This window comes from Canis lupus, chromosome 3, assembly GCF_011100685.1.
Source record: "Canis lupus familiaris isolate Mischka breed German Shepherd chromosome 3, alternate assembly UU_Cfam_GSD_1.0, whole genome shotgun sequence".
In the NCBI taxonomy this organism is placed as follows: Eukaryota; Metazoa; Chordata; class Mammalia; order Carnivora; family Canidae; genus Canis; species Canis lupus.
The window spans coordinates 57,482,279-57,496,675 of record NC_049224.1 but is presented as its reverse complement, the minus strand read 5'-3'; the positions used below and the strand labels follow the sequence as shown (position 1 = coordinate 57,496,675).

At 56.8% G+C, this 14,397-nt stretch overlaps 1 protein-coding gene across 6 annotated transcripts in view; it reads left to right on the top strand.

Moving 5' to 3' along the window:
- The window catches only part of ARNT2 (aryl hydrocarbon receptor nuclear translocator 2), a 155,500-nt gene extending 141,666 nt beyond the window's left edge, over nucleotides 1-13,834 (top strand). For 5 of the 6 annotated variants that reach the window (XM_038533000.1, XM_038532998.1, XM_038533002.1 and 2 more), the window contains 2 exons: nucleotides 8,438-8,574; nucleotides 9,959-13,834. In XM_038533000.1, coding sequence (XP_038388928.1) covers nucleotides 8,438-8,574; nucleotides 9,959-10,057 — 236 coding nt within the window. In that variant the 3' untranslated portion in view covers nucleotides 10,058-13,834. Of the gene's footprint in view, nucleotides 1-8,437; nucleotides 8,605-9,958 lie in introns of all 6 variants that reach the window. The other variant, XM_038532999.1, reaches the window with a different exon arrangement.
- The last annotated feature ends 563 nt before the right edge of the window (nucleotides 13,835-14,397 follow it).

Below are 14,397 nucleotides of genomic sequence, written 5' to 3'. Positions count from 1 at the left end.
GTCTGGTCCCGGCCCCAAGGAGACACATGGGCACCGGGAAAGGGCAGGGCAGCTGTGTGCAAGCAGCAGCCCCGGTGTGTCCGAGGCCCGGGGCAATCTGGGCCCTTCAGCTCCATGCGTCTGTCTGGTGTCCACCTGGCAAATGTGCACCCTTAGATGTAAGTGGGGATGGGACACAGGTAGGCCCCTGAAGAGTAGAGTTGCACATGGCTCCCAGCTCAGCAGCTACGTCCCCACTGCCTCCGAGCTGCCTGCACTCCCTCATCCTCAATATAGTTACGGCCACACTGACGCTTACCGGATGCTCACTCTCTGCTCGGCTCCGGGCACATTTGAGTTCCTATAATGCTCCTGGCGGCCCTGGGAGGGAGATGCCTGATTTCTCCCATTTCATAGGTGTAAATAAACTGAGGACAGTGAGGTCAGCTCAAGGTCACACTGCACTCCCCTCCAGACTCTTCTTGGCATTGTCTTCTGATCCATCATTCAGGGCACCTTAGAATAAGGTGGGGAACAGGTGTCCCGGTGGAGGGGTCTTGATTTCTGCTAATGAGAGGGGCCAGTCCCTGATCCGTGAGGGACAGGGAGCAGAGAGGTTTCATGCAGCCTCACCACCAATCCCTCCTTTGTCGACCCTGATGCAGCAGCGGCCATGAAAGAGGAAGCCAGGCCCTGGTGGAGGGGACAGGGAGCTGAGGAAGAGTTTGGCCTGGGGGATGTCATGAAGGGCGTGGGCACCAGAACCATGCAGACCAGGGACTCCCCGAGGACAGCTGTGGATCAGTGTGGAGGCGGAGAATAGCGGTGCAGAGGGTGGAAAATAAGCAGTGTTTGCTCTAGCAAACAAGCAGCCTCTGCTCTAAGGGGCTTCAGGGACACAGGGTCTATGGAGGCAGCATGGGGGCCGGGCGTTGGTCAGGCTCAGCAAGAAGCAAGTGTGCAAGTGGCTCGTGAGCAAGGACGGTGGGAGGAGTGCACAGAGAAGTTGCAGAGCAGCCCCTGTTAATGGTCAGACTGGCTAGTCATTAAATAAGCACAAGCCTGTGAACCAGTGGCAGCGTTACCACCTGCCATGGACTCTCACCCCACCCTGTTTGGGACTGGAGTGCCCTCTGTGAGGGCTGAGGCAAGGCGGCCATGCCTGGGGGCCACTGGTGGGGCCTGCAGGGTTCATGGGCCCGGTGGCACCCCTGCCTGCAGGACCAGGCTCAGCTAGGCATCCTGGGCCCGATTCTGAGGTCCCAACTGCCTTGTTTGGACCACAGGGGTCTGGGAAGGCTGGCGAGCTAAATGTTACCAAGTGGTGTCCCGAGTGGCCAACATCGAGGGAAACAAGCAGACGTGCCACTTCTGACCTGTGCCTCAGCCTTAGTGGGACTTGTAGGGTGGCCCAGGCACTGGACTCCCAGCCTGAATAGGAAAGCAGCCCTCCTGGGTTCCAGCCCCTTCTGTGAGCCACAAGCTTGTCTTCTCCCCTGGCTTCTAGGACTCGAGCCAAAGCACTCCTGCTGTTTCAGGCCTAGGGACACATCCTGAGCTGTGTTTCCGATGCATTTGCATTTCTAATCCTAGTTCTGGTCTCAGCCTGCTTTGGGTTGTACCTCATTTAGGTGGAGTGTCCAGAAGTAGAGCTGGAGCCACTTACTAATGGGCTGACAAGTCCGAGCATTTGCTTCCCTAACAGGCTAAGTGGGGCAGTATGGCATTTGGGGTCCAGGCAGCCCACAGCTGGCACAACAATAATTGGAGCTTCCAGTTAATATAAAGATTTTAAATAGGGCAGCCCGGGTGGCTCAGCAGTTTAGCACTGCCTTCAGCCCAGGGTGTGATCCTGGAGACCCAGAATCCCTGCATGGAGCCTGCTCCTCCCTCTGCCTGGGTCACTGCCTCTCTGTGTCTCTCACGAATAAACAAAATCTTAAAAAAAAAAAAAAAAAGATTTTAAATAAAGGGTGGTTGAGGGAGGGGTGCCTGAGGGGCTCCGTCGGTGAAGCAGCTGCCTTCAGCTCAGGTCAGGATGTCAGGGTCCTGGGATCGAGTCCCACATCGGGCTCCCTACTCAGCCTGCTTCTCCCTCTGCTGCTCCCCCTGCTTGTGCTCTCACTCACTATCTCTCAAATAAATAAAATCTTAAAAATAAAATAAAACAAAAGGTAATTGAAGGAGCGCCCTGAGGAAGACAGGCCCCATTAAGGAATATGAGCCCCACTTCATGCTCAGAGACCCAGGGGAGACCCCCCCCCAACACCATGAAACCTGAAGGTCAGATGTCACAGAAGGTGTGTCTGCCAGGGACACTCGGCCTTGTGGAAGTGAGCACACCTGCCAAAGGCTGTGGGCTGTGGCCAATCTGGGTTAGCAGCCTGCCTGCTGACACAGAAGCTCCCCAGTGGGTACAGGTGGACCAGAGCTGGCCCACAGGAGCCCCATCAGGGGGAAGTGCCATCTGGGGGAAAGTGCCATCCGCTGGGGCTGGTTTGCAGCCTTGGAAGGATGGAGAAGCTTCCCAAAGAGGGAGTGCCACCAGCGTCCTGCACACTGCTGGTCACTGTGCTGTAGACAGAAAAACACCCGAGCCAGAAGAGAAGCCCCTTCCTCAGCTAAGCCTTGCGTGTCCCTCCGGTACCTTCTGTGTGCAAAGCCCAACCTTGCCCCAGCAGGAAAAGGAGACATGTCTACTGCGTCCAGTACCTATACCACGAGGGAGGGCACAGAAGGATAGATGTGGAGCTGAGAGGCGATAAACTGCTAGTGCGCTGTGAGTCCTGACACCTGGGTCCCTGATTTGATGGGTCTTCATCTGCACCACCACCGAGCATCTGCTCACCAATGCTACCGTGTGGTCTTGGAGACGTGTAAGGCGCCAAGCACACAGGGTGCTCGGTGCATGTGGCCCAGAGGTGCTGTGGCAGGCCGGGCGTTCATCCCCAGACTTGCTCTGGGTTTAAATGATGTTACTCCAGATGCAGTGCACAGTGCATGGCTTCGAGTACTCCGTATGCTCTCCAGTTTAGGACGGGGCAGCTAACACACCCATGGGGGCCTGGCCCGAGTCAGTACAGATCAACCCAGGTCACAGCAAGTAATGCAGTAATGCTCTGAACATGAGCGTCTTTCATGGAGCTCAAGAAATGCACCTGTCACGTAACTGCCCTTCCTGGAAGGAGCCTCATTCCTCTGGCCTGGCCCACTCCACCTACAAGTTTCCTTTGGAGAGGAAGATTGAAAGAACTTGTCGTTCCACGAAAGTCTGAGGACTTTGGCAGTGAGAAATGGGATGAGAAATTCCGCAGGGACCGGGCAGGGCAGGCACATGGTAGAGGGGTTGGGGCGTCTGGGACCTGGAATGTTTGCAGACACCACGCCCCCCAGACCCCCTCTTCCTGCCCCTGAATCTCAGCCTGGTACCTTCTTACCAGCACATTGTAGGGAATTACAGACCTCCCCTCGGGGGCAGTGATGAAAAGTGAGGTCTTAGCCTGAAACCATGGGACACGTGTGGCCACGGGTGTGAACTACGGGAGGCCCTGCCCAGAGGCCTTTATAGAACAAGCTGCCCCTTCAGTGCTGTTTGCCGACTTGGGCCTTTAGGGTTTCTGACTTTCTCAACGTCTGTACTGTTGACATTTGGAGCCAGATAATCCTTTGTCTTGGGGTCTGACTTGTTCATGTGGAGTGTTCAGTGGCCTCCACCTACCAGCACCCTCCATCTGTGACAATGAGAAATGTCTCCCGACGTGACCCCTGCCCTGGTGAGAAGCACCAAGCAACTGAACCGCAGAGGACCTCTGAGCAGCGCGTCCAGCAACCCTGGAATCTTCAGATGAATCTTACAAGGAAAAGTGTTAGCAGGGGTGACGTTATAGCATCAAGTGCCACTAAAAAGATTGTTTTAAAAGGAAGACGTCATGCGTTTGCTCCTACAGCCTAGGAATCCACATGCTTCTCAAAATTCTCAAGAGCCTCTTAGTTCGTCTGAAAGGCCACCTATTTGGCCCAGATGGTAGCAACCCATACCTGCTTTCCTTAAACCGTCGGGCTGGCGGGTGACCCACACATTCAGCCCAGACTGTAGCAGCCTAGGCTTTGCTCGGGAAGCCAAGAGAGCAAAAGAAAGACAGAATGGCTGGAGCCCACCCAGTGCATAGTTTACAGCCGAACATGTGGCTTCTAGAACAAGGCAACCAAGGATGGCGGTGACCCCTGAGGCTTTTTCCAGAAAGTGGCTTGTGGCTACGTGTTGGGTGCAGGCCATACACCTCCCCTACCCACCGTTTGTGGTGTAGGTTGTTCGGGCTGAGGTCTGGGTGAAGAGCACATTGCGCTGTGTTGTTGGGAGATGCCGTTGTAGTTGGTGCTCATCATTTCCTGTGGAGGTCACTAGGGCAGCTCATGTCTTCCCACGTGGCCGGCACTTCTGTGCCGCACTCGTAACAATCCTGATGGCCTGGTTACTCATCTGCCTGCCCCAGCGGAGTGTCCGGGCTTGGTCACCACCGTGTCCCCAGCTCTGTGCTCCGTGTCAGGTGCATGGTGGGCATCGAATACCAATGCTCAGTGTTCCAGATGGGCTCCCGTGTCAAAAAGACCTCAGTCTTGGGGCACCTGGGGGCTCAGGCGGTGAAGCATCTGCCTTCAGCTCAGGTCATGATCTCAGAGTTCTGGGATCAAGTCCCACATTGGGCTCCCTGCTCAGGGGGGAGCCTGCGTCTCCCTCTCCCTCTGCTGCTCCCCCTGCTTGTATGCTTGCACTCTCTCAAAATCTTTTTAAAAAGAAGGAGGGAAGAAAGAGGAAGAGAGAGAAAAAGACCTCAGTTCCCACTGTGGCTTTGGCATTTATAAGCACAATGAGTCGGGCAGGTTCCTTGAGCCTCAGGTTCCTTGTCTGAAAATGGTGGGGATGCCCCATCTCTTAGAATCAGAGGGAAGAGTAAATGAAATAATGTATGGCGAGTACCTCACATGAAGCCCAGCACTTGGTCCATATCCAGAAATAACAGAGTCCCTCCTTCCGTAGCTACTTTATGCCATTTCTGAAGCAATCCTATTTGAAGATTTCTTTTTTTTTTAAATTTATTTATTTATGATAGTCACAGAGAGAGAGAGAGAGAGAGGCAGAGACACAGGCAGAGGGAGAAGCAGGCTCCATGCACCGGGAGCCCAACGTGGGATTTGATCCCGGGTCTCCAGGATCGCACCCTGGGCCAAAGGCAGGCGCCAAACCGCTGCGCCACCCAGGGATCCCTGAAGCAATCCTATTTGTTGGTTTTTCTGCGGCAAACATTGGAGAAGAGCCTGTCCCTTCCTAGAAGTTTGAGACCATTGATTCTGAACCATGTGTCTGTGATTAGTAGACTCAAACCGACCTTTCTGCCACCTTCAGCCTCCACCGCCTGCCCCGTCTCTGGCCACCAGTAAGACTGATGCAGGGACGCGGGGTCACTTCCTTATAAGCCCCCGGGAGCTGGGAAGCTTCTGATGGGAAGAGAAGAGTCAGAGGGATGTTAATGTTTCCTCCTTCTTGTCCTCTTTCCCCTCCTTATCCTTTCCATTATTCTGTTCTCCAGCAAATACTAACTCATATTTTCCAGTCCCAAGCCCTGGAGTGGGTTATGGGTGACCTGGGGGTGGGTTGGCTCAGTGGCCCCACCCCAGAGGTGACCCCACCATGGAGGCGATGCGAGGGCATAGCAAGCTCAGAGTAGGTCTGGGAGGCTTGTGTCCGATGGGGCTCCGAGCATGAGCAGAACCCTCTGGTCGCAGAGGGGGTCCTTGGCTGGGGGCAGGAAGGTCACCCAGGAAGGGCAGAGGGGACAGGGGTGGGTGTGAAGCAGAGTCGGGTACACAGGCTCTCGGGGCCATGGTGAGCTAGGCAGGTTTTGGGCAGTGGACGCTGTTTTAGGAAGATCCTGCAAGCAACTGGGGATCCAGGGAGACAGGTGCAGGCCCGGGATGGGGGGAGGAGACGGGAGTGTGGATGTGGTGTTCCAGGCAGTGGACTGATGAGCAGGAGGGAAGGGCCTACAACCATGCTTTCTCCCCTGGGGTGGTCTGAGGAGGTCAGATGCTGGCTTCAGGCACGGGGAGCCTAGGTGCCTCTCGAAGACTTAGACCTGGCCCCAGGCCCAGGTGGGTGGGCCCAGAGCCTAGGGAAGCAGGACTGTACACCCCCAACCAGCAGAGATGCAGGGTGTGGTCTGGGTGCTCCAGGTCGCCCGCCCCTTGGTCAGCTCCACCCGCACCCCCACCCCCTCACCCCCTGTGTTCCGGGCTCAGGCACCATCAGGTCATGAACACATCCTCACAGCAGCCTCCTCACTGGGTTCCTTCTCTCTGTCCACTCGCCCCTGGATGGTGTGTGTGGCCTGTGAGCCCCTGCAGGTCCCTGCCACCCTCACTGTGGGGGACCTGAGCCCTGGCTTGCCCTCTAGCAGGTCACACTCAGACCCTTATCACCTGGAGCCACCTGCTGATCCCCGGAGGGAACACACCCTCTGCACCCCCACATCTTTGCACAGTGTCTGGAGTGCTTTTCAACCCTGCCTCTGAGCCCTGTACCCACTGGGCTGCTGACCATCCCCCTGCTGGTCTCGGCTGAAGGCCTGGAGAGCCTCTTGTACTTGCTGTGATGGGTTGGGTGTCCCGCTAAGAGCTGGCACTCCTGCCCGTTTCCCCAGTGTGCTGTAACTCCCCCAGGAGCAGCTGTTCTGCTCCCTGGCCAATGCGTACCTTCCTGGAGCCAGAGCCTGGGTCAGGGCTGGAGGGCAGGACCCCAGTACATGAATGGGGGTGGCAGAGGGGACTTAGGTAGGGGCCATAGCCAGAAGGAAAAGTTGAGGGCATTGATTCTTGGCCAGCAAGACCCCAGCAAGGAGTCATTGTTGTTGCGAGGTCCTGGGGCCAGCTGGGGGCAGTGGTCGTGCCAGGTCCGTTACAACCATTCCCATGGGCTGCCACACCATCCCCTTCAGCAAAGGTGACCCAGCCGTCCACGAGCCCCTGAGCAGCAGGTGGACTGGCTTGTGCTTGGCCTCCCCAGGCCTCTCAGATGGCCTCCTCGCTGCCTCCTCCCACGCTGCTGTTCATTTGGTTGGTATGGCAGCTGCAGACCAGACCCTTCCTGGGTGTTTGGAGGGCATCCTGGTGGCATGGTGCTCGCAAGGAGCTCTCCCTGGCCTCAGTGTCTTGGGAGCATTAGGGAAAGGAATTTCGGATTTCCAGAGTTGTTTTTCTTAAACAACAGGGTTCCGTGTGCACGATAGAGTTTAATCTCTCTGATGCTGACACAGGGAATTATGTCCTTGCCTGATTTTATAGAACCTTTTACAACTGCTGTCATGCAGAGTTTGGAAAGCACCCATCACGAGGCATTAAGGAGAACATACGTGTTTCATTGAAGCCTTTTGTGTCTCAGGCAGTGTGTCAGATGTGTATGCATGTGAGAGAGACGGAGAGGCTGGGCTTCTCCACAAACACGCGGCGGCCTCGCCTCTGCGAACTGGGTGCCCGTCCTCCAGCAGGAGGGGTGGCCTGTGCTACCTAAGCGAGGCTGTCAGAAAGAGCAAGCTGGGGCCCGTCCTGGAGCCCATTGCCTCCCAAGTGCTGTTGAATGGTTTGGAACAAGAAAACATATCCTTGAGGTTTTTGATGTGCCTCAAGGTAACTCATCCTCTTAGGTTGAATCATTAAAATGTTTTAGACCAATTTCTGTTCACTTTCCTGTTCTTTTCCACTGTGTATTCTCTGTAAAGCATGAGACAGAGGCCAGCTTGCTCCCGTTAACATACGAATGTGCTGATTCCCACCCAGGCGAGCCTTCAAGGCTGAGCTGGGCCCAAACACCTTTGCTTTCAAGCCGCCCAGTGCTAAGAACTGCTCAGAGGCCAGCAGGAAGGGCATGGCTCTCGGCCTCTGTGGAAGGACCTCGTGGAATGCCACAGGTGGCTTGGTGGAGCTCAAAACTGGCCGAGGAGGTGATGCTCCTGTGGCGGAGCAGCCTGGGCACGTGGACCCTGGAGGGGCAGAGACGGCTTTCTCTCCTGGGCCTGCAGGGGTGCCGCCGGGAGGGCTTCCCTCGGCCCACACTCTGGCGCCACACACCTGCCCTCACCAAAGCTCCCTTAGCAGCCCTGGATGGGGCACCAGGGGCTCCTGGGCTCCAGGCCCCGGCCCCCCTGCAGGCACACTCTGGGGAGAGCCGCCCTTCCACCGAGCGCTCCTGCTTTGCTCTCACCTACCCACCTGGCTGGCAATGTGGCGCAAAAGTGAGTTTTTACCTGTTGGTCAGTGTGAGCGTGAAGGGGACAGTGAACACATTCAACCCACTCCTGATGGAGCCCTTCGGGAGCGTGGGGCCCTCTGGGCCGAGGTGGTTCTTAGGTCTCGCAGACCCACGGATGGCTTTTAAAGGCAGTGTCCTGTACGTCGGATCTTTCAGCTGAAAGTGGACAAAGTAGCGGGCAGTTCCAAGGGCGGCCGTCGGAAGTCTGGTCGCAGTGGCAAAGCCAGCATCACGGTCAGCAGAGCGGTGAGCAGCACCCCCACCAGCAGCCCGGTCAGACCGAAGTGTTCCAGGTAAATCGAGCCAGCACCGCCTTCTCGTAGGTACCGGCGCCTTCTCTCTGCTTCCTTTCCCTCACTCTCTGCTGCTGCCCCAACCATTGCTTAGGGGTCCGGGTTCTGGCCCCAGCCTGGGGAGAGGGGCCAGGAGCCAAGGCCTCGGCTGTCCTCTCTGCTTGAGGACACCTGGGCACCTCGCAGCTGTCCGTGGCTGGAGACCCTCCTGGCCATCCCTCGTGATGGGCAGCCCCGCACACCAGTGCTTGGGCCCTGGGGTTTCCCTGGCCCCTCCTTCTGCCAGAAGTGTCCACTGGAGGAAGCTTTCAAAGGGAGGCATGAGCCCGTTGGCTCCCCCTGAGCCACGTGGCTGACCCACCCCCTGCCCCCCGGCTCCCCTAAGAGCCGAGGCACCCTCTGTCATGCCCAGAGCTCCAGGTCTGCGCTGGATGGGCGGGAGGCACGTGGAGAGAGGGATTTGAGGCCCCCCTCCCAGCTGATCACCCCCTTCCCAAGGGAGGGCCTGCCCTCTTGGTCCCCAGGGCCTTTCCCACCTGCCAAGCAACATCTTCATAGACAAAGGTCTGGAAGCCCGATGTCCCTCTAGGTCTCCAGAGGGCAGTATTCTGACCTCCTTCCTCCATCCTTATGCCTCTCAGTAGCATATGACACAGAATCCCCCAGCCTGGTTCTTCATGGTCACGAGGCTGAAAAGAACTTGGTCAAATAAGCTTGTGAAACACTGGTTAAGCTAATTACTCTGTTCCTTGGCTGCAGGACTTGTCAGAGCTTTTATTCTAGGAATGAGGACTGAGGGTTTCTAGGAGGTGCAAGAACATGCCATTTCCCAAACTCCCTCGTCCACAGAATTCTTTTCTCTCAGGGTATTTCTCACGGACCAAGAACCTCACAGAACACACTTTGAGACATTTGTCATAGGGGATTGAAATCTTGCTGTTCCCATTTTCTGGATGGGCAGTCTGAGGCCCACAGAACCTGAAGGGTTTGTTAAAAGTGAAGCGTAACTACGCGGGGATTTAGCCCTGCGCTCAGAACACACGCAGCCTTTCTTGTGCTCGGCCCAGCACTGCATTTCTATTGCATTTTGAGCATCTACTCTGTGTCCCTTGCATGGTGCCAGGCTGGATGCATCCCACCGGCGGGGCCCTTGTCCACCCTGTGTCCTGGCTCTGCTTTACATAGACACAGGTCATGTCCCGAGTTGTGTTTACCTGCTGGGGTGAAGCTTTCCAGGAGAGGCCCTCAGAGACCAGGAGCCTGTGCCCGGGCTGGCCCCAGGGCGATGGGCATGAGGGTGAGTGGCAGGCGGGGCTCCTGGGGCGTGCGGGGGCCCAGGAGGGTGAGCTGACTCCCCTGTGGCTTTCTTTTCTGCTTCCTGCAGGACATGCTGCCCATGCCCGGAGACCCGACCCAAGGGACCGGCAACTATAACATCGAGGACTTCGCGGACCTCGGCATGTTCCCGCCGTTCTCTGAGTAGCGGCAGGCAGAGTGCAGCCGGCGCTGGGCAGGGCTGTGACGCGTGCTGTGACGGCGCCACCCGCCCCGCTGGCAGAAGGCACCGCACCCCCGCGCTGCCCCCGGCGCAGCATCGTGCAGCCCACAACCAGGGCTGCTCGGCCACCAACGAGGAGCCCTGGTAGACATTGGGGGGGCCGTTGTATTTATTGTACTTTTTTCTGTGTACGCAGGGAGGTGAGCCCGTGGGGCCCATGAGGTCTGGTTGTGAATAATCTCCTAGTAGACGACGTTCACCTATAAAAAGTCCAGTTACGGTCCCGAGTGCCCAGACCTGCCTGGGACACGGGAATCGGGTTTCTTCTTGCCTTTGACGCTGCGGACGGGTAGGGCTCGGGTGCTGGGAAGGGGGGCGAACAGGACGTGCTCCTCCCAGCAGAGGAGCACGGGGACCCAGAGGTGGACCTCGGCTCTCCTGGCCCCAGCTCAGCCACATCTGTGTGTCTGTACGTCGTGCTGTGGGACATGTGTACTCTGTGCAGTGTGACGTGAATCCCTGTCCTGACGGGTGTGCTGTGCCCCGTGTGTGTCCTGTGGCCAGAGTGAGTGTCCAGAATGCAGGGTGCGTGGTGGGTGAGAGCCCACACGTGCAGCCCCCGCCCCCCGCCCCCAGCTCAGCAACACCCCCACTGGTGGGAGCCTGGCCCAGGGTCCGAGCGCCGGGCTGGCGCTTCACAGAGTCTCCAGAAGTCGTGGCTGGGAGCCTGCTTGCTTTGAGGGGTCAGCTCTTCAGTCCAGGCGCCTGTCTGAGACAAAGGGGCCCGCTCCTCTTCCAGGAGGCCCCCAAGGGGGCGCTCGCCCCTCCTGGTTATGTGTAGGTGTCTCCCACCTTGCTCCCAAGTCAGCACCTGCCGAAGGCACGCCTTGAGGTCACAGAGCCCAGGCCCGTCTGTAGAGGAGAGAACGGGAAGGCAGGACTGTGTCATGCGGGCCTGCCCCCCAAAGAGCCAGCCTTGGCAGCCACATGACACCCAGTGACTCTGGAGACGGTTCAGGTGCAGACCCACGCGTGGAGATGGGAAGGCAGAAACACCTTCCGCCAGGCCGCCCGCGCCTTCTTTCTGCAGCCAGCTGGGGAACAGTGGCATCTAGCAGGGGACCGTGCAGGTCCGTGAGGCTTCCCGTTCTGATTCTGGCATGCATTCACCATGGCCTTGAATTCCTCAGGTGGTCTCAGGACAGGAGGAAGAGCCAGCTTCTAGAAGCTCCTATCTGGCTAACTCAGCCCCTGGTCCCTAGTTTCTTGTTTCCCTGTATCCACTGACCACTCCCTCCCCATGCCCTATACACTGAGGCAGGCGGTCTGTGTGGCCTCCCCATCCGTGGGCCCCGTGACTCCCATGTGGCAAGGAAGCTATGCACGCTGCCAGACAAGTGGAGGGGCCCTCCCCAGGAAAGCCTTGCACCCCTCCCGGGGTCCCTCAGGCAGACCTCCTTGGGCAGCCAGCTCAGAAACAACCCATGTCCCCACCCCTGGGACTTCAGAGGGCTGGGCAGAGAGGGCTCCCAGCTGCCTGGGTGCAGAGTGAGCTAGGCATGCAGGAAGGAGCCAGGGGTGTTTGCATGGACCTCTGCAAGCTCTGCAGCAAACACCGCCCCATCTGCTGTCCAGAGGGGACCCAGATGCCCGGCTGGGCTCGTAGAGCTCCACCTGCAAAAGCCCAGAGGTATTTGGTAGGATCCCTGTGGCCAGTAGCTGGCATGATGTGATGCCAGTCCTAGACTCTAAGTTCACACTGACGTCACAGTTTCTAGAGCGGCTTCTAATCCTTTGTGTATAGCGGTGATTGAGTGCAGGGTTCGGGTGCACTGAGGTCGTCTTACCCTTGGGAGCCTCTTCGCTGCAGGGACCTGGCGAACTCCATGCGCCCAGACAGTGCCTGAGCCAGCGCCCCCTCCCCCTTCTGCAGCCTGAGCCTACCCCAAGCAGGAGCACCATTATTTCCAGGAAAGGCACACAAATAAGGTTTCGGATCAAAGAATAATTTCTCTGAAAAATGAGAACAGATTTTTTTGTGACCTTTCCACCTGTGAGTATGGAGGTTTTGGGGATTTCATGTGTGTTTTTTCCTTCTGTTTCCTGGAGGGCAGTGGGGGATTTCCTTAGATGTGCCTGCCCATCGGGTTGACCCTGGGACACAAGGCTGTGCCAGGACACGGGGGATGTGGAAGAGGTAGAGGAGCCTCGCCCCGGCAGCCTTCCAGCCACGTCTGTGTGTCACGCAGGGGCAGGGGTGCAGACATCTCCAGGCTGGGTCCTGGAAGCTGAGGGCCATAGGGCAAGACGGGGAACGGGCAATATCGTGACGCAGGTAGACCGGTCAGCATGAGCTCTCTCCTCCATTCCCATCCCGCTTCCTGATTATGGTTCTTGGAAGCTGTCATATGGCCAGTAAGAAAACAGACAGGGCTGGAAGGGTGTCTTACCCAAGAGATGACGCTCTGCCAAGGATGCTTGAGAAAGACCCGAATAAGAATGAGAGCCGCAGAGGGGTTTTCCCAGTTTGGAGTAGGGCATCCCGTGCCAGGCCGGCTCAGCCTGCTGTCGACATGTCCTCAGACTCCGGCCCACATTCCTCTCCTGCTGGAGATGCTGGGGTTCAACCAGGACTCACCCCCTCACTCACAGCCCCCATCCTCAACGCAACCTTCACCGGCTTCCTTAGGCTGGGCAAGTGGCTTCCACAAACAGGCTGGGCCATGGCAGCCTGAGCCCTGGGGGAGGATGCAAAGCAGCCACATTGAAACTCCAGCAAGACTTGGTTCGTGACTATGGCTAAGGAGATTCTAGAACACTCTATGTGTCACTCCCACTAGTTCTGTGTTTAGCTGAGGTTTCAAAAAGGGATGGAGCCATCACAGCTGTGTTCTCCTCTGCTTTCCAAAATATTAAATCCAACCCCTTTGCTGTTTCGTGAACACCTTGCAGAGAGAGGAGGGGCAGGGGGTTCAGGGAGCCTGGACCACTCAGCCAGTGAAGATCCCGTGTCTCCCCCAGATTAGCCACATGTGATGGTGACCTCTCATCTACTTCTGCCTGCCTGAGCCAAGAGACGGGACAGGTCCCGGGGAAACGAGTGGTGGTCTCATCCTTCTACGTCAGCGTTTGGGAGCAGCGGAGCTCTGCTGGGACAGTGACCCCCCACTCGCCTGGGCCACCTGCTCCCTGTCGGTTATGACCTGTCACATAGACCAAGCCTCCTCCAAACTCTAATGGGTAATGAGTCAGGGCAGGAATGGTCTTTGTTGTACCAGAACCTATGAGTTTGGTCATTACTTGCCAGGGGTCCATTTTCTCCTCCCTCTGCCAAATCCTCATCTTGTGTCCTAAGGGGCTACAAGCCACCTGGCTGTCCACCTTTCCCTTGACTGCCCAGGGCTGGGACAGCTTGGAGATGGAGGTTCATTCATAGATGTGCCTGGGTCTTGTGGCCAACGCTGGTTGGGGCACCGACCAGGAAGGGGACAGGCTATTCCGGACGGGGCGACTGGCTCCCCGGGACAGCCTCGTGTTCCTTTGGAGATGACGGGCTTCCGTGGACCATGTAAGCACTTAATCATTTCTCTTGTAGCCTCTCTTCTTATGGCTGTGAGCTGTGCTGTGGATAAATCATCATTTGTATTTCTTGAATGTTCTCTATGACTAACGGTTATTGAGTTGGTTGTGTATATGTGTAACTAATGTAACTGCCTTTTAAAATTACATTACAATAAAAATGACTTTGCTCTGAACAGTGAACCGCGCAGGCCCACTTGGTGACTGGGCCGTTTGGGGAACCTTCTCTTGGACTTTGGGATGTATCTGGATCACACATCTTCCTGCGGGCTGTGTTGTATCACTGCCGGCAAAGGTGGAGAGTCCCTGGGTACAAAAGAGGGACCCTTCCTAGGGTCTAGCTACGTAGGAGAGGAAGGGAGACGCTTGCCCTCGTATGTTCAGCAGAACTCTCTAGAAGGCCCTCTCTGTGCTGTGTCTGTTCATCATTGCAAACCTGTGCTATGTGGCTATTAGTCCCAGTTTACAGATCATGAAACTGGACTCAAGAAGTTAAGTGACTTATCTAAGAACAGACAGGAGGGGACTGATAGAACCAGGACTTGACCTCAAGCCTCACTCCAGACCCTGTCCTCTTTTTATTTCATTTTAAAACTCTCCCAAACTTGGGGCACCTGGTGGCTCAGTGAATCATCTGCCTTCAGCTCAGTTCATGATCCCAGGGTCCTGGGATTGAGCACCGTGTTGGGGCCCCTCCCCCTGCTTGTGCTCTCTCTCAAATAAATAAATAAAAATCTTTAAAAAAA